The sequence below is a fragment of the Acomys minous genome, assembly GCF_964271855.1.
Source record: "Acomys minous genome assembly, chromosome: 5".
Taxonomy (NCBI): domain Eukaryota; kingdom Metazoa; phylum Chordata; class Mammalia; order Rodentia; family Muridae; genus Acomys; species Acomys minous.
The window spans coordinates 117225480-117244959 of record NC_140494.1 but is presented as its reverse complement, the minus strand read 5'-3'; the positions used below and the strand labels follow the sequence as shown (position 1 = coordinate 117244959).

At 45.4% G+C, this 19480-nt stretch overlaps 1 protein-coding gene across 3 annotated transcripts; it reads right to left on the bottom strand.

Annotated features, from left to right (window-relative positions):
* Positions 1-1865: 1865 nt before the first annotated feature.
* UBL7 (ubiquitin like 7) lies at positions 1866-17151 on the bottom strand. Of its 3 annotated transcripts, none has more exons than XM_084782679.1 (11): positions 17014-17151; positions 15384-15596; positions 13823-13942; positions 9681-9763; positions 8946-9030; positions 8509-8566; positions 7483-7616; positions 7216-7265; positions 6814-6981; positions 6157-6279; positions 1866-2122 (listed from the first exon to the last, which is right to left on the bottom strand). In XM_084782679.1, the coding sequence occupies exons 1-11, from the start codon at positions 17051-17053 to the stop codon at positions 1985-1987; spliced, it is 1212 nt and encodes a 403-aa protein (XP_084638805.1). In that variant the 5' UTR covers positions 17054-17151; the 3' UTR covers positions 1866-1984. The 3 variants fall into 3 exon arrangements, with proteins under 3 accessions (XP_084638805.1, XP_084638806.1, XP_084638807.1); XM_084782680.1 differs by having other exon boundaries at positions 16962-17033; XM_084782681.1 differs by lacking the exon at positions 17014-17151 and adding an exon at positions 16700-16930.
* Positions 17152-19480: the final 2329 nt, after the last annotated feature.

Below are 19480 nucleotides of genomic sequence, written 5' to 3'. Positions count from 1 at the left end.
ATTCTTCCTCATCCTTCCAATCTAGCCCCAATACCACTTTCTCCAGGCATTCTCTTTACACACACAAAGTGAGTTTCCTTCCTCAAGAGTTGCCCATCCAACTTTGGCCTTGTCTGGCCCATCTCTCATTAGGCTTTAGTGGTCAAGGTCTGCCTGACTTACCAATAGCGCAGTTCATCACGAACAAAGAGGCCGCCATGTTTACATGACATAGAAGCTCAGTGTTTGTTGAAAGAGTGAAAAGCACAATGGCAAGGAAGGAGTCCTCGGCCCATGGAAAGCCCCGGGCTCAGTGGGGACACTTATCAAGCCCAACATGTACTGTTTACATATGACCACAGGAAACAAAGCCAATGTGCCAAGCTCAAGGAGGAAAGACCTGACAAACAAGGGAAACTGTGTTCAACTCAATTCTGGGAAGCTGTGTAACAGGTACCAGTTCTTCCAGAAAGAGCAAAGACACCTAAATGTCCGATGGCAGAATGGGGTGAATGAGCTCAGGAGCCTCAGGCAGGGAAGGCTGCCACAGAATTGAGAGCAGCTCTAGGCAACCTTTCTTGAGTGCACAGGAGGGGCGGTGTCAGCTTGGCCTTTGTTTCTACCACAAAGCAAGAAGTGTTGGGTCAAATGGAACTTCCTGGGCTTCACTGCCAACCACAAGGCAGGACTCCAGCAGATCACTGAGGCACAGAAGGCCTGGCACCCAGAAGCCTGGAGAGGTCTGAGTCTCCGCTGCCAGTGCAAATAGTTTTCACCATCAACGCAGGACCATGAAAGAAATGTGGAAACTTCAAAACCTTTGCATAGTGGGCTGCTAAGGGCATACCTGCAATGTGTTCTTCTGAGTCCTCCCTTTAAGACCATCACTAATGGAAAGGCCATACAGGACAGGATGTGCTGGAGACCACAATCAGGAGGGGAGGTCAAAGGGACACATGGAATCACCAAGTAACTAAAACTCTATTGGTGGAGAAAACAGCATAAGCCAGTTCTATGTGGCTCCCTGAGGTAAAAAGATCATAGGCACATTCATGGAAAACTTTCTGTCCCAAGAGGAGACAAGCAGAGGCCACATGGCCATGGCAGGAGATGGTGTGATGGGAAGATCAGCCAAGGTTAGGCTGAGCCCTGAACTCCTGCCCATCCACGTCAGTTCCAAATGAGTCCAAGAACTACTGACAGTAAAGATATTTTTCCCCTAACAGATTCAAAGCATATGAAACCCACTCTGTCAGCTTGGACATGTCTATGATGCTTCAGGAAATGCCCCAGGAAACCAGAGCAGTCAGGTGAGCACAGCTTGGGGCTGGGTCCCTCTCTTCACTATTAGAGTTTGGCTCTGTTTGTACTGCCTTTGTTAGTATTGTTTTTTATCTGCTCTTGTCTTTGTGCCTTTAGGACAACAGGAAAGGGACACATTTCCTGGCACAGTTTGAGTCCTGAATTACAGAACATATATCAAAGGCTGTCTGGTGAGATAACAGCCAGTGTAGGGACATGGAATCATTTGACAAATATTCTTTCCCACCACAACCAGAACTCCACCTGGTCTTTCATCAGAAGGGACAGTCTCTTCTGGCTTTATCTGTAACTCAGCAGCTACCCTGCAGACTGGGCTGTAGCTGGCTCCAGCCTGGGGCTCTAAAGCACTAAAACAAATGGGAGTTATTATTAGGGACTTGTCTAAAGAACATTGGCATTACACAGCACCTCTGTGACACTAGCCCCAAACCTCCTACCCAGAACCTAAACCAAGTATGGGTTACCTGAACCCTGATGTCACAGCACCAAAACCAGACATCTCGCTTGCCCAGCTGCTCCCACCAGTTGACATCAATAAGAAGGCCAAGCACTGGACACAGCAGGCAAGTGGACCATCACATATATTGAGGGGTGGGTGGGTTGGGGAGCTGGAGGCAATTTCACAAGTGCCTCCTGGCAGAAATAGCCTCTGCAACTTGGTAGGTATTTGGGTACAAGCAGTTCATGGGGCTCCTCCAGCAAAGATGAGCTCCAGGGCTGCTTGGATATCACCTCCAGTGGCCTGAAGGGCTCGGAGGCTCAGCTCGTCATCCTGGATGCCCATGTCACGCAGCTGCTGCAGCTGAGGCTGCCACTGGCTCTGTGGAAAGACAGGGCAGGCAGAGGTGTTAGCTGGGCTCTTGATGAACAGTCACAGCCTTAGAGGGTATGTTTTCAGGACAGAAAGGAAAAGTGGACCCACAGCAAAGCTACTGATGTTCATGGCCATAGCACAGGGGCTCCAGGAAGCCTGAAGAAACACGAGGGTAAAGAGAACAAATGAAGGTTTATAGTAAAGAGAAAGCACCTTACCCACCCCCCAACAACACACACAGAGTAAACTTTGAAATTAGCTTGAGTTGAGTGTGATGGTTCTTTCCTCAGGTCATGGCAGAGCATCCTTAATTCAAGCCCAGTGAGCCTCAAAAAAAAGTAACTGTAGAAGTCAGGAAACTCTAGAGGTCATTGGGAGGAAGCTGCCTTAAGAGAGGAATAAAGAAAAATGTAGGTACTATGAAAACAGATGGCGGACACTGAAATGAAAAGGTTTAAGCAAGGAAGAGGTGTTGAAACAGAAGAAGCGAAGTGGGTAGTTACCTTAACATACCCAAAGGGGGGGCATCTGAAAGTCACATGGGAACTTACTAAGACACTACTGCTAAAGACCCAGTATGGTAGCATGATACAGAGACCAAGCTGAGCTGGAAGAGTCCTCCCTGGGGACAGCTTTCACAGTCGCAGACTGCTGAAGCCCCCGTGAGCCCTACAACTATGAGACCACCTGCCAGGTGGCCCCACTTGCACATTGGCATTGCTGTTACAGGGGCAAACAACCGCTCGCTGGCTCTGAGGCTGGCTCTACAGAAGAGAAGCTATATCTGGTATGGTAAAGCTGACCCAAAGCCCACACTTGGAAGATCATAAGCTCTAAGGGGAACTGGAACTGGATGCTATTGTCTAGAAAATTTGGCACTGCACTAAATTGCCTTCTAAATATTTATGTTTATACACAAAGACAAATATTTCTCTCAGCTTCAATTAGAGAAGCCTCTCTTTCCAGTGAATGGTGGTGAATGAAGAGATTCATGAACGTACAAGGTGCTTTAGTGCTCATCCCTAAAACAAGACACATGCCGCCCCCCTCTGAAGTTTAGAGAACATTTCAGAAGAAGAATGAAAACATTGGAAGAAGAGCTATAAAATGCCATCCTCTAGACAAGACACAACCATTGCAACAATGAATTCACAGCAGCTGGGGATGTCTGCATTGCCTGAGTCTGCATAGCGTGGCCCATCAGGACCGGTAAGATGGCTCGGTGTTTGCCTTGGGACCCAAATGATCTGAATCTGGAACCCATATACACACGCGCCCACACCCACACACACACCCCACACAAATAATAAGTTAAATAATATAAAAACAAAGCCAAACAATGAGCCTACCAATAGTCAGGCATAGGTGGAGGAGGGCCTAGGGGGCAACTCCTCACACTGCTGAACTATTTATACTTACTACTGATAGAGTCAAGGAGAAGGGGAGCTATTGCCTTTAGTTGTACGACCACTGGTGACCCAACTCTAGGCACCAGTGGATAGTTCCAATCCAATGCTTATACAGAAGGCCTGGCCAAACGATGCGACACAAAACCAAACCAAAAGTCAAGAGTCTGGGAAGGAGACTAGTAATGCCGATGGGCAGGATCTGATAGGGATGGCAGGAGGATATTAGGAGGGTGAGAGGAGAGTAATCAGAATAAATTACATAAAAGATATGCATGAAATTGTCAAAGAACAAACTCAACAAAAATAAATTAAGGTTTTTGTTTTGTCTTGTTTAAAATTTCTCTTTTCTTTTTGAATATTTGATAGAGGATCTCATGTAGCATAGGCTGGCCTCAAACTTACTATATAGTCAAGGAAAGCCTTGAACTCCTAATCTCCCTGCTTCTGAGTGCTGAGGTTATAGGTACATGTCATCACATCTAGCTCAAGTTTTGTTCACTATGATCGGTAGTGGAAAGAGATCTTTCTATGCTGGTACACTGTTAGTCAGGGTTTCCGTCCTGTGATAAAATATCATGGCCAAGAGTAACTTGGTGAGAAAAGAGTTTATTTCACCTCATAGCTTTTAAGTCTACCACTAAGGAAAACCAGGGCAGGAACTCAAGCAAGGCAGGAACCAGGAGGCAGGAGCTGATGCAGAGGCCATGGAGATATGCTGCTTACTGGCTTGTTCCTTATGGCTTGCTCAGCCTGCTTTCTTATAGAACATAGCCCAAGAGTGGAATGGCCCACAATGGGCTGGGTTCTCTCACATCAATCACTAATTAAGAAAAATGTTCTATAACCAGGCTTGGTGACGCACACCTATAATTCCAGCAGTCAGGAAGGGAGAGAGTGAGTTCAAGGCCAGCCAGGTCTACAAAGCGAGCCCAGGACAGTCAAGGTGACACAGAGAAACCCTGTCTTGGAAGAAAAAAGGAAAAAAAAAAGAAAGAAAGAAAGAAAAAAAGAAAAAGAAAAAAGAAAGAAAATGCCCTACAGGCTGGCCCTCAGCCTCATTTTATGGAAGGAGTTTTTCAACTGATGTCCTCTCCTCTCAGATGACTCTAATTTGTGTCAAGCTGACAAACACTAGCCAGCATATACATAAAGAATTTTTAAAAACTTTTGTTATATAGCGTAGGCTAGCTACCAACTCATAATATTCCTCCCTCAACCTTGTAAGTGCTGAGCATCACTATGCCTTATTACAAAAACTTTTTAGTAAGCATATAATATTTTAGCCCCTGGTTGACTGTTTACAATCTTCTGCCAACAAATAATGCTGTTGTGACTCTTTCAGTGCTATGAAACTTTCATTTTCTATATACACAAACATCTCTGTGACATTTCTGAGAAACGGGACTGAAAGGAATCTTGTGTGCACTATAGACATACTTCCTTTTCAGCGAACAGCTATTTATACCCTTTTCGATTCTTCTAGGAAGTGGTGAGTCTTACATTTCTCCACTTCAGGAAGATGTGCCACTTGTCTGATAGGGTTACAACTATCAGCCTAAGACTTTGCTTGGGTTTTGCTGGTGATTCATAGCTATGGGACCCAAAAAAGTCTCAAAATGATGCTTCCTCCACAATCTCACTCTGAATAGGGGTAAAAGGCATGAAAAGAACAGCTCATACTTTGAAGGTAGAAAAGACAATGCTAATGGGAGACAGAGGCCGGTGTATCTCTGTGAGTTTGAAGCCAGCCTGGTCTATAAAGCTAGTTCCAGGACAGCCAGGGCTGTTACACAGAGAAACCCTGCCTCAAAAACAAACAAAAAAGATACAATGCTGAGACTTGGACTCTCCACTTAGGTGCTAGTGTGACCTTTTTCTCCTTAAGGCTTCTCAGGAACTCCTAATAACAATCAGATCAAATCTAACCTCCTTGGACTGTCATTGGAGGCCCATTTCACCTAGGCTCTGCACTCTTTCTCTGATCCCACCTAAGGATGGTCTATGCATCGACACTGCATTCCAACCAGACAGTCTGTAGTGTATCACATCCATCTATCCACATCTCTTCCATCAGGCAGTTGCCGCTGCCTGAAAATTAACCCCTCCCTATCACAAAACCCTTCTCCTACCTGGCTTACCAGACTTACCTCTATCAATCAGCTTAAACGGCTCTCAGTTCTGCTTGCCTTAAGCTCTTACTCCAAGCAGTAAGCTTCTAACCAAGATGCTTCCCAAATGTGTGCCTGCGTGGTGCTCCTCCATGGCAGGGGCTAAGGGACCTACTCTCACCTTGAGCTCTAGCAGCTCAACCCAGGCCCTATATATGTGCTCACTGTTCAGTCAGGGCTCCCTGAAAGCATGGATGGATGGATGGATGGATGGATGGATGGATGGACGGACGGACGGACGGTTAACAAAAGCTTCCTCATGATCATAGGAATCAGGCTATAGTCACTCAGGCAAGAATAATAAGCACAAGAGCAACTTGCCCTTTCTGGGAATGCTCATCTGTCACACTGTCATTCATTTGCCCCTGGTGTCCCTAGAGGGAAGGGCCTCCAAGTGTGCAGAAAGAGGCTCAGCATGCCAAACTAGGAGACTACATGAAAACCTGAAAGTGGGGAGACTCACCTGAAGGTTGGGCTGCCCAGAGGCCTGCAGGGCATGCTGGAGGGCTTGGCTAAAAAGATCATTGGTGATGGGTGTCCCTGACTGGACACCAGAGGACATTGGTGAGGTGCCTGAAGAATGGCCCTGGATTCAAAAAAAAAATAGTCAGTGTTGCCCCAGAGCCATCTCAGTTTCATATCCGACGGCCAAGTGTCATAATGTGACCCCATGTGCCTAACTCCTGCCCCCCAATAGAGGCCTGCTATGAGACAACTACACTGTATTTTGGGGGTACCTAAAGCAATTTCTGTGAACAGAAAAAGTCCCGTTCTCCTTTACTCCAGGAAAAAGGACTCTGAGACCCCCTGGCCCAGTCTAGGGCCCCAGTAGTAACAGAGGTAGCTCTGGAGGCAGAGCAAAATCATCAAGAACCTTACTCTAGAGATATTTAGTCCCTGCTGGAGACGAGAGGAAACAACTAGGCCTGTGCTAAAGCTGGACTTCTGAGACCTAAAAGCAAGTGAAAAAGGGGGAGTCTCCTGAACCACAGTTGAGAACTCCCAGGGTTTAGCACAAAGAGATCCAGCAGCAGGGGCAGCAAAGGTAAACCACGTGTACTACAGGGGAGTTCTGCTCTTGGGGGTCTGGCCTTAATGTTCCCAACCCTCTTCTCCATACCTGGGTCCCAGGTGTTGGTGTGTGAGAACTGCTCTCTGGAGTACTGGCCAGGGCCAGGGCAGTGGCAAGCTCGCTCTGGGTGATGGGGCGGGGCCCTGCAGCTCCACTGTACCCCAGGGAGGCCGGGCGGGAGCTGGGTGTACTGCTAGAGGGCGTAGACCGGGTGCTCTGGAATAAAAGGGCATCCAGAATTAGGACAAAAGAACCACACCCTATACCCCCAATTCCCAGGAAGACTTCCTAAGGTCCCACCTTTCAAAAAGAGTAATATGACATGGCCTTGCCCCACCCTGCCTCCCCCTAGATCCCCCTGACCACTTCCCAGGCCTGGGAATAGCAAGTCCTAAGGAATAGCTGGTTCCCAGGACCATCCCCCAAGGGGCAGGCTGCCATGCCACTCACTGGGTGAAAGTCGTCCTCATCATCTGAGAGCCCGTCAAACAGGAAGCCACCTGGAGGAGAATGAACAGATTCCAGGAGGGAGAACAGAAAGGCACCGGCGCAGCTCCAGATCTCAGCTCAAGTTACGCTCCAAATTCATATTTCATTTCTCCCCTCGGAAAAGTACAGGACAGATGCACTTCCTGACTCACGCCCTATGCCAACACTATACATAGCTGCTGAGTAAAGCAAATCCCTGGGCCACAACCAGCTCCTGAGGGGCCTCACCTGGCATATCTCGGTACGAGCTGGAGGGCATGCTTCGGGAAGAGGAGTCAGCTCCAGGCATTGGGGTGCTGCCTGCTACTGAGTGCAGAACCAGGATGATGGCGTTGACTAGTGCGGGGTGAGCAGGCACCAATCTAGAAGAGGGGGAGAAAAGAGTGACCAGGGTAAGAGCATCCTTGTCCAGGACACTATGGGTGACCATTAAAACAGAGCTACCCAGGTCTGCCCTTAATCCCTCAGCCTTCAGCATGAGTTTGTTTTTTATTTAGTTTGGGTTTTGGCTTTGAAATAGGGCCTCGCTGTGTATCTCTGGCTGGCCTAGAACTTGCTCCCTAGGCCCAGCTAGCATCAGATTTACTGTCATTGCCTCTGTCTCCTGAGTTCTGGGATTACAAGCATGGGCCCCACATTTAGCCCATTCTTCAGTGTCTTTTGCCAAGAAGTTCTGTCATCCTGATAACCTTCCCTTACAAAGGTCAGAAAGGCTTGGTTTTAAGATCTACTAAAAACCCATCACACAGACAAAAAAGCAAAAGTATAGGCAAGGCATGACGGGATATGGAAACACATAGTTTGGTAGGCTCAGGGATCAGAACTGGGTCCAGACACCAGCTCTCATACAACAGGCAGCCTCTGACGAGTCCTTTCTCTTCCTAGAGCAATTAACTTCTTCATTTGCAAAATAAGGGGATACAGCCACTACTGGCCTGCCAGCTCTAACATTTTATGTCCTAAATACCTACGGCTCCTTCCCCTAGCTTACAGTCCCTGACATTTACTAAATGAAATCCACCTGGCACACAAAGCTCTCTCCATACTGCTTCATGGGACACACTTCACGTGCCCCTCCCCCTGAGGGCCCTCCCCCAAAAACAGCCTTGCTGCTCCCTTCCATCTTGACACATGAAGGTACAGCAGACCTGGTGATAGACTCAACTGGCCTCCATGAGGAGATCCCATAGCAAGGACATGTTTCTAGCCTCGCCACGTGAGAAAGGGACCTTTATAAACGATGGTTATACTTACGTATCCAGCATGTTGGGATCAGCAAAGACAGAGAAGAGGTCCTTATCCTGGAGAACCCCTGGAAGAGACCAAGATTTCTCTTAGACAGCTGAAATCTGGCAAGATCCAGGAAGCAACAGCAGCAGTAAAGTCTCAAGGCAAGCAACTCAGTGGGATCCCAATCCAGCCCTCCTAACAGGAGGAAACAGTCTCGGGCATCTTGTTCCAATGCAAATGTTCCCTGCTCCCCACATTTTCCTGCACTTACGGCACGGAGTTGCCACAGAGGAGGACTGAGAGTCCTTAGGGGCTAGGTTTGTGGAATGAACTTTCATTATGCCCCCTTACCCCTCAGAAGCAGTACTTCTTCAAAAAAAAGATGGTCAGAACCCTTTTCTGTTCCTAGTTTCTCCTTTTCCAAAACCTCACATTTCTTGAAATATTTTTCTTATACTTACCTAGAGCAATGGGGTCACTGCTGAGGCCTGGGGTGGCCACAATGATCTGATCCAGAGATTCTTTATTGCTGAGCATCTTAAAGACCTGCAGGAGAAACGAGGATGACTTAGCAGCACTCCAACTAGCACAACACACTCATCAAGTGCCCACACTCCTCTTGATTCTCTCTCCCTTTGAATGCGTGTAGACATACCACAATGGAATAGTCTCTGTGGTTGCCCCCGACACCATCCCTATTAGTAATACTTCTCAAACAAATGCTCTCATCACAAACTCAGCAACAGTTTCTCCGGGTCCCCAAAGCCCTTCCCAATCTTCATACGATGACTACTTCACACTTGTCTACATTAGGAAGTTCACAGCTATATGAACTCTGCCTGTCAACAGCCCATTTCTCCATTGGGAAAATCCACGCTTAAGAAGTGATAGGCAGTTCACCCAAAAGTCAAAGACTAAGTCCCATCAGAAAAGGTGTACAGATTCTGTAGCTGTAACCATATTCAGTCCATAAGGCCAGTATGAGGAGAGGTTGTGTAATCATCATCACAGGGAATCAACAAGCAATGGCTGACTGAGACGGGCTCTTTGGGGAGGGATAGGACTTCACTGAGGCCCACAGACACAGCAAAAGCTCCCAGAGGAACTCTTGGTTGCCATGGCAAAGTGTTGTCAGCTCCCACGCTAAACAGAGACCAGTGTTCATATCATCTCCTGCAATCTTGGCTCAAACTCACCGCCTCTCTGTAGGAGGAACTGCTGTGCAGGGCAGTGTGCAGGACCCGGAACTCTCTGAGGGCAGCCACTTTGTCCACAGGTTCTGGAGAACAAGACACTTAGTTATCCTACATGCCAGGCTCTGTCATGACACAAATGTGGCACCATCATTTCAGCATTTGTCCAGGTGCAACTTGGTCTAGCGTCCCTTCCCTCATCACCCTCTAAGAATGTGAGTACCATCTCAGAAATTATGCCATAAATGTGAGTTTGCATGCTCACTGAATTATCTTCAGTACATAAGACCAAGTTCCAACAGAGGGAGATTTTGTCAAATGAAAGAGGCTTTTCTGATCAATAGCCCACTGCAGGAATTCTAGACTTCTTACATTTGAAAAGAATGTATAATCAATTCAATGGACTCTTATTTAGTCTTATGTAAGTGCACTCCAAGCCATCTTAACGACATAACACTATGCTGACACAATATGTTAAGAGAAAGAAATAGAACACAAAATTGGATGTGCATTCTCTGGTAAAAGTATGCAAAATATGTCAGTCTGCATATGGTCCAAGGCTGGAAGAAGCAAGATAAAGAATAACATTTTCTTAGAGGGACAGGCCCATGGGTAATTCTTTCTTCTTTGTTATTTGCATTTGAATTTCTGTAATATTTGTAATAAACAGAATTCTGTAACATTCAGAATTTAAATTCCAAATAATTTAGGTTCCTTTATTATCTATCTTTTAACTACTATTTTATGTGTATGAATGTTCTGCCTGCATGTATGTCTGTGTACCATGTGAGTGCCTGGCCACTCAGATTCCCTAGAGCTGGAGCTACAGTTGATTGTGAGCTACATGTGGGTGATGAGAATTGAAACAGGGTCCTCTGGAAGAGGAGAAAAGTGCTATTAACCTCTGAGCCATCTCTCCAGCTCCCGTGATATTATTTCGATTCATAAAAAGATTCAGAAGTTGGGCTAGGTGAAGCATGTGCCTAACAACCTGTGCTAAGCCCTGTGTTTGGATCCTAAGTACCACAAATAGACAAATAAATAAAAAACAAACCCCAACAAAAAGAATCCCAGAAAGAACTAAGGAAGTAGCCCGGGGGAAGGGGTGGCGCACACCTATAATCCCAGCACTCAGGGAGGCAGAGGCAAACTGATCGCTGTGAGTTCGAGGCCAGCCTAGTCTACAAAGCAAGTCCAGGACAGCCAGGGCTACACAGAGAAACCCTGACTAGAAAAACAAAACAAATAAACAAAGGAAGTACACAAGACACCTGAAAGCTCTGAACAAACTTTTATCATGTGCCAAACAGCAGCTTCTCTTTTGATTTCTGGAGACTGTGACCTACATACAGGAACATCTACCTGACTAGCATCACCCATTTCATAGGTGAGAGATAGGAACAGGTAGGAAGTTCACCCTGGGCCACACTTTACTGTGGTACCCTTAGGATAATCTAGGCTACATCATCTGACTTTATAGACACTACACTCTAAGCAAAGTCAACTGTAGCCTGGAGTTCAGTGCAGCAATCATGTCATCATGATCATGAGGGCTGTCTTCTTTGAAAAAGAGATACCACAAGTAAATTGCCTAATTTACTTGTTCAAGAAACTGAACAAACCAAGCATTTATCTTGTATCTAGCTTTGGGCAAGTCACACAAAAAATAAGAGTCCCTTCCATTAAAAACTCTTGGGGCAATAGAAGAAATGAAACTAAATCCAACACACAAACATAGAATTATAAAATGCCACACTGAGGTCCTGGGCAGAGACAAAGATGCCAGTAAGGAGTGCTAGCCATCCATACGAGAAAGGCTAGGACCCAAGCTGCCTCCTGGGAGACCATCCAAGAGGGGAACTTAAGGCAGACTACATGTTTACTGGAAGATGGTCTTCAAAGCCTATGTGAATATATCCAGAAAGGCACGAGGGAATAAGGAGGAGCTGCTTTGAAGGAACATCAGATTGCTTTCTGTGGCTGGAACCCAGGGTACTAGCTCTGCTCAAACTGAAAGTTCAAATAAGACGCTTGGCTAAGAGTGTGACTCAGTGGTAGAAAGCCTGATCTCCAATATTGCTAAGAAATTAAAAAATAAATAAAATTAAGCCGAGTATGGTAGCAGATACTTCCTAATCCTGGTCTTTGGAAGGAGAAGAAAAACTACAAGTTGTAGGCTATAAAATCAAGGCCCTGCCTAAATATATATATAATTTATATATATAAAATACAATCTGCTAAGAGTAATGAGTGTCTCTCTAATATCCTTTGGGAAAGAAAGGCAGTCAGGCTAGAATAAAGCACAAAGGCTTCTAAGTAAGAATAATCTGGGTTTATATCCTAATTTGAATACTCATTTTAATTACATGACCTTGAATAAGTATCCTTCTGATTTTTTTTTCATCAAAAAAATGCTAGAGTGTGACCTACCATGTCCTGATGGAGTAAGATACTGAAGGGGTGGGGGGGAACCTAGTTTGCAGAAACCAGAAGCTTGCATTTTCTTTGGTCAATGCCCTCTAGCTCAAAGGCAGAAGGACAGACCTGTTTCTGAACAAGCTGGGTTCAATGCTCAGCACATAGAGGAGAGTCTAGACCACAGCAAGTGTGGGGCATCTCAATCAGGGGATATTAGAAACATCAGAGGAGTGGGGCTTCGATGGATGATTCTGGGAAAAACAGTTTTGCTATGCAGTCAATTTTATTAGGCTTTTTTTTTTTAAGATTTATTTATTATGTATACAGTGCTTTGCCTCCATGTGTGCCAGCAAGTCAGAAGAGGGCACCAGATCTCATTACGGATGGTTGTAAGCCACCATGTGGTTGCCAGGAACTGAACTCAGGACCTCTGGAAGAGCAGACAGTGCTCTTAACCACTGAGCCATCTCCCCAGCCCTACGATTAGGCTTTTAATAGCTTTATTCAAGAAAAAGAAAGGCAAACTAGAGCAAGGTGAAAGCTGTAAGTGGTAGAGGAAGCAGTCACTCTCATCAGCTAGAGAGGGTGAAGGGATATGTGAGTTTTTGTGCATTTGGACAATGAGGGGGCTTTGTCTCTGTTTAGAAATGGTAAAGAGCTTATTTTTTCACTTGACCCATGATGGTCTCCAAATGTCCTTGTCTGATGATGGTGAACCCTATAACAGTGGGACTTCAAAGCCTGGCTGTGAGTGTCAAACTAGTCCTTGGATGTCGGGCTGCTTCCCTCTCTCACTTCCTATATGGATACAAAAGATGTTTTTGTTCTATGTTTAGAACTGAAAAAAATAACTTTCAAAAAGCTGAAAACTACTCACAGCAGACACAAGCAAAATAAAAATATGTCAAACCGCTAGTTTAACAAAGCTGACCTCTTTTATACATAGCTGAGCTTTAAACATGGAAACGATTTTAAAACACAAAATCTAAATTGTAAATTCTAAGCAGAACTTTCTAATAATAAACTAAAAAGGCTTTGGGTTTTGTTTAGTTTCTTCAAGGGCTATTTAAAGGCTGTTGGAATATTTCCTGGAAATAAGTTACCACTCAGCAGGAGTAGTTAGTTAGCTTACTGAACAAATCACCACCTGAGGGAGTTTGTGGGAAGATCTGCTCACACAATAACACACTACAGCAATACAGTAAGGATAGCCTGGCATGGTGGCGCACACCTTTAATCCCAGCACTCAGGAGGCAGAGGCAGGCCGATCGCTGTGAGTTTGAGGCCAGCCTGGTCTACAAAGGGAGTCTAGAATAGCCAAGGCTACCCAGAGAAAGCCTGTCTTGAAAAACCAAAAAAAAAAAAAAAAATCAAAAACCAAAAACAGTAAGGTATGTTTCTGGCTTTTGTCTACTGAGCACAGCAACAGTACTAAAAGGGTGTAAAGTTTACTGAGAAATCAACTGTTAAAGAGTTTAAATAGACCCATAAGTTAATGAACTTACTAGGTAAAAAATATATCTACTCTTAGTGGTGTTGGCAGTAACAATGTCACAACTTAACTCTATTGGTGGGAGCTAATCCAGGAAGGATGAACATAGCTCCCATTGCCATCTCAGTAACTCAGCCCTTTGTGCACCCAGGGCTGTATCTCAAGACACACAGGCTCTTCCCTTGGAGACCTTAGGAAGCTCTGCCCATCTAACTAAGGACAAACTCTCACTTACCAGGTTTCTGATCAGGCTCAGGCCAAGATTTTCGGAGAACATGGACTGTGGACCCAGGCTGAATACCATAGAAGTCAAGAGTCTGGTCATCTTTTAGCTTCCGGCCACAGTAAATCAAATCTAAAAAACAAAAACAATCAAACAAACAAACAAAAAACCCTGCCCATTCACATTTTGCTTTCAAAGCAACTTGGTTTCTGTTCCCTGAGAATATTATTTTAATGAGACAGCTCTCAGGGAAATAGTTCACTGGGTAGGAGCACTTGCTCTGCAAGCATGAGGACCTGAGTTCAAATCCCAAGTAGCCACATAAAAACCCAGGCATGACTGCACATGCCTGTAACACCAGTGGCTAAAGGCATAGGCAAGCTGACGCCAAGAACTTGCTGGCCACCCAGCCTAACCCAAACTGGTAGCTTCAGGTTCAGTGCAAGACAATAAAGTGGTGTGAGAGAGAACACCTGATGTCCTGTTCTGGTCTGTTCGTACACACGCATGAGTATATACTCCTGCACACTCACATGCATGCACTGCATACATGCAAAAAATGATACTCTTCCCAGGTGCAGTGGCACATATCTGTAATCCCAGATACTTAAGAGACTGAAGCAAATTTGGGGGCACCTGGGCAATTTATTAAGATCTTGCTTTAAAATTCAAAAAGAAAAAAAACCCAAACATATAAACAGGCTTTGGGTATAGCTCAATGGCAGACTGGCTCCCTAGCATATACAAGGCCCTGGATCCAACAGCCAGCACCTGTGTGTGCTGGGGGTTTACTAAGAAGCGCATTTTGGCCAGGTATGGGCGCACACACACCTTTTATGCCAGCACGCAGAGATCAGAGGTAAGTGGTGACTCTGGACCGGCCTAGTCTATATAGTAAGTTCCAGGCCAGCCAGGACTACAAAGTAAGACCCTGTCTCAAAATTAAACCAAAAAACCCCAACACTTTAAGCAACTTTATCAGGTACAAATACTTATATGTCCACAGAAGAACTCTAGAGCTCAAGGCTGTAGAGTGCTTGATATAAATAAATGGAGGAGGAAAAAGTAACAACCAAATAGGATGAACCTAATCCACCTGCGGCAGGAAATATCTTCACCAGGTGGAACTGGGGTCTATCATATTATAATCTAGACTATGATCACTTTATAATCTAACTTGACTGTACTATACCTAAATCCCTCCTTCCTACACTCGAAGGCCTGGCCAATCTCATTCCTATTTTGCTGCCTTCCCTTTAATCAGCCATCAAGACAAACAAAAACCCTAATTATCCCTTAAGTCTTACGTGATAGATTGAGGTCTAGTCTCATCAATGACTCTTTGCTGATTTTGTTCTCTCAGAGAAAAGACCTCAGCCAGTGTCTTGGTGAAGACTCACGATGATGAGGTAGTTGAGTCTAAGTGTGTGACTAAAGTGGCAAGCAACTGTGCTGCCACGTTTTCTGTTTCTACTCGTGTAAAATTTCCTCTGGAGACAACAAACCACTCTTTTACCTCTTCTCCCAGAGGCCAGAGCAGCAAGCAGCCCAGCTCCAGCCCACAAAGACTCACCAATCAGCTCCGGGTCTGGAACAGATTCCTGGAGCTTGCCAGCAATGAGCTGCTTTAGGAATGAAATGCTGTAGCCCCCGAGGGAATACTCTCCCACTTCTGTCTCCGGCAACTGAAGAATAGATTTGGGGGCGAGTGGCTGGTCAGCCAGCTTCACTGCCAGATGCCAGTCTGAGAGAGACATCCTCTCTCCTTCGCGCGCTCTCTTTCTCCCTGTAAAGCAATAAGGAATTAGTGGTTAAAAAAAAAAAAAAACAACAAACCACCATCCTACTCATCTCTCCTTCCTGCAACCAGAAAGAGAATTTCAGTGCAGTCCCGCTACCGAAGTGTAACATTAGGAGGCCAGCGCTAGAACCCTACTGTCTTCCCTTTATTCTTTCTATGGCGGACAGCAAGGAATTGCGCGATGCCCTAGTTTCTTCACCTTCAGACATGGAAGACAAACCAATTGGATAGGAACGGTGTGAGGTTCAAACAAGATCACTCAACCCTCTCTCTTTTACACAGGTTTCTGCTTTTCTTCTTAAACTTCTAATTCGGCTATTACAGCTGCTTTAACAAGCCCTTGCCTTTCTTGCCTCTCCATGTCAAAGACCTGTAGCGCCACCCAATGCCTTACTGTTAAACATAGGTCTGCCAAGCGGTTACTGCTTAGACGGCCTTCACTGACCCCAAAGCACCTCTATGAACAGGTGTTAGCGCCACAGCCTGGATCGCCAGCTTTCCTCAACAGACCCCAAACCTGCTCCTTATATAACCCCAGCTAAGCACACTTCATAACAAAGTTGTCTCCTACATACGCCTCTGCTCACCTCCTGTCTTGGCATGTAATTTCTCTGCTCCCGCCCCCTCCCCTTTGGCCTCTTAGCAAACTCCTATCAAGAACCCCCACAAATACATCGTGTCCATTCCCTCTTTTTTTTCTCCTGGTCATACATTCCCTTGTTCCCTCAAGGCAAAAGAGTAACACAAATCAATCGATTTTGAGGACAAGTAATGATGCCAGCCTAAAAAAGCTCTCTTCTCTTTGCTGCTTTTTCCCTGTAAAACTTATTTCTCAGTTTCTCACTCCTTCCTCCATACCTGTACCCCCTTCAAAGTCAAGCCTAGAGATGTTCTATTTTACTGTCCCCAAGCCTGGAATACACGAATGCCAACAAAATAAATCTAAAAACCCTAAGGGAAAGAGAGCCTTGCACCGCCAGACAAGCCATTGTTATAGACACTAATTCTCTCATAGAAGCCTCTTGTGGTAGAGATAAGGCTAAGAAAAAGCTGTGCCACAACCCAGTCGACTTAAAGGTACTGTCCACCTTCAGGTTTAAAGCAAGGAAGGAGTTGGTCTTTTTGTATATCGATCTCAATCCTCACAACCGTCGTCTTGGGCAGGCATCATCGTCCATATTTTACAGATCAGGAATCAAAGATTCAGAAAGCTGAAGTCACTTGGCCCAAGGTTACAGATACGTAGTCGTGAGTAGGGACACTGTTGACAACCCCAGCCCTCCCGTGGGACCAGTTAGCTACTCCAGACCCACGAGAGCCCCGCGTGCCCAAGGGGCCCAGCGCCCTCACCCGTCCCGCGGAAGGAACCCGGCTGCAGCAAGCCGCCGGTGTAAACACTCACTCTGGCCGTTTTGCCGGAAACCGGAAGCTTCGCGCTGCATTCTGGGGGCTATAGTTCTCAATGAGGCCCCACCCCTTATAAATAGCCGTCCGGCAGCGTGCAGCTAGCGGCAGTGCTTCCGGTTCCTTGGAGGCGAGACTTTGAGCGGATTGGGATCCTAGGTGCGCAAAGGTTGTAATTTTCTGTCAGACAAAGTTGTATCAGCTGAGGTAGGGAGACTCCGTGTGGAGTTTTCAAAAGCAGTCAACAGCCGGGAGATTCCCGCGCTCTTCTGGGATATTTATGAAGCCTGTTGATTGGTCCGGGCTTTGATGGCAGGATAGCGAACCTTCCCCCAGGGGGACCCGTCCCTACGTGGACTAGCAACCGGCAGCCCTTCGGAAGAAGACGCTGTCTTCTCGCGTTGTCAGCCTGCTGCGCTTCTTGCTCCCTTCTCCCAGAGAAGCTAGCGTGTGGCGGCGCACCAGGGCTCCAAAAGTTGAGTCCTTACGAGGAGTGATTAAGTCGGGTTTCTGGCACACCGTGAATGGGGTTTATAACACACTCATTCATAGAATCAGTTTGGGGAGGGGAATTTCCATTGAACTTTCGAAGAGAAACTTCTGCACGATCAAATTGAATTGTGTTTCCACAGAAGTTAGAATTAACTAAACTTAAGACAAAAGGGCGCTGACTGCTCGTCCAAAGGTCCTGAGTTCAATTCCCAGCACCCACATGGTGACTCACAACCATCTACGCTGAGATCTGATGCCTTCCTCTGGCCTGCAGGCATACATGCAGGCAGAACACTGTATAAATAATAAATAAATCTTTGGGGGGCAAAAAAAAAAGACAAAAGGACTGACTGATTGGACTCAGGAAATTAATTCCAAAACTAAGAAAAACTATAAACAAAAACAAAGGAAAGAAACCCTGCTTTAAAACTACGAAGTTGAGAGACCCGTAAGGTGGCTCAGCAGGTAAAGACATTTGCCTCCAAACCTAAGTACCTAAGTGTGACCCCGCCCCAGGGAACCACGTGGTGGAAGGATAGAACTGACACCCCAAAACTGTCCTCTGACCACACATTCACACTGGCATATGTGCATGCAAACACACACACACACACACTCTAAATAAATGTAACCTTAAAAATGAAGTTTTCACAATAGCTAAATACTGATTCTGTGTTCACAAGGTTGAAAGCTATATTATTGTACATTCACTCTAGGACAAAACTAGGGCAGTAACTGACTAGGAGAGCTTGACAGAGAAAAGCCTACTACACATATGTAATTACCCCCTTCTATGCCTATAAAATATGTGAGCAGGGGGACGGTTTCACAGTTCCTGAAGTCTCTCTCCCCTATCCTAGCCCTTCTTGATAGAGCCCCACTTTGAGGCATTCTTAACTGGCCAGCCAGCCTCTTAGGCAGTTTTCTGTCTACTACACTTAAACTCCATACTTTATTTTATTACATTTTGTTTAGTACTGTGCCTTAACTGTTCACCAGAGATGTCAGGAATCCTGTCTCTTTTTGTGTTCTCAAAATGGAGCTGAATGCTCACGAAATTCTTTTGTTTGTTGTCATCATAATCTTCACTGAAAAAAAAAAAAACCAACAAAAACCAAAAACTGACTGTCATGTTTGTCTTCCGTAGTTGATTGGGACCTGAAACATAGGTTAGCGATAAATATGTATTAAATGAATGATCCAGGCCAAAGCTATTAATCAAATAGGACTGCGTTATTGTATGTAGCCTTTTGTTCTCAAGAGAGGAGATCTCGACTGAAGCATGATGCTGTTGCAAATGAGCATATTAATGAAAGAATAAGCTGGGATCAACTAAACAGGTTCTGTGTAAATCCAGTTAGCAAGTAAGCGCTGTGTAAAAAGAAAAGAGTCCAAGACCAGGACTTTAGCCAGTTCGTGTCTGGAAACATTGATATCCTTGACAGCTCTAAGGAAATGCTGGATGATCGATCATTCATTAAATGTTCGCTAGAGGGGGCGAATAAAAAAATGTTCAATAGATTATTTTGCCTAGTCAATAATTCTATTGAAAAACAAATTGTGAGAGAACCTGTTTCAAATTAGATGGAAAGGTGAGGACCAACACCTGGAGGTTGTCACCTGACTGCTACACTTTTATCATGGCACACACCCCCTACGCCTATCCCTATGAACATACATCTACTCTCCCCCAGAATAATACTGAGAAAAATTCAAATGTCCATTCTTTTTTCTTTCTTTCTTTCTTTTTGGTTTTTCTGAGACAGGGTCTCTCTGTGTAGCCTTGGCTGTCCTGGACTCGCTTTATAGACCAGGCTGGCCTCGAACTCACAGCGATCCTCCTGCCTCTGTCTCCCAGGTGCTGGGATTAAAGGTGTGAGCCACCACTCCCAGCTTCAGGTTGACTTCTTATGTCACATTTTTTAGTGTTAACTTTTGTTTTCCTGGTGACTTTTTTTTTTTGCGGGGGGTGG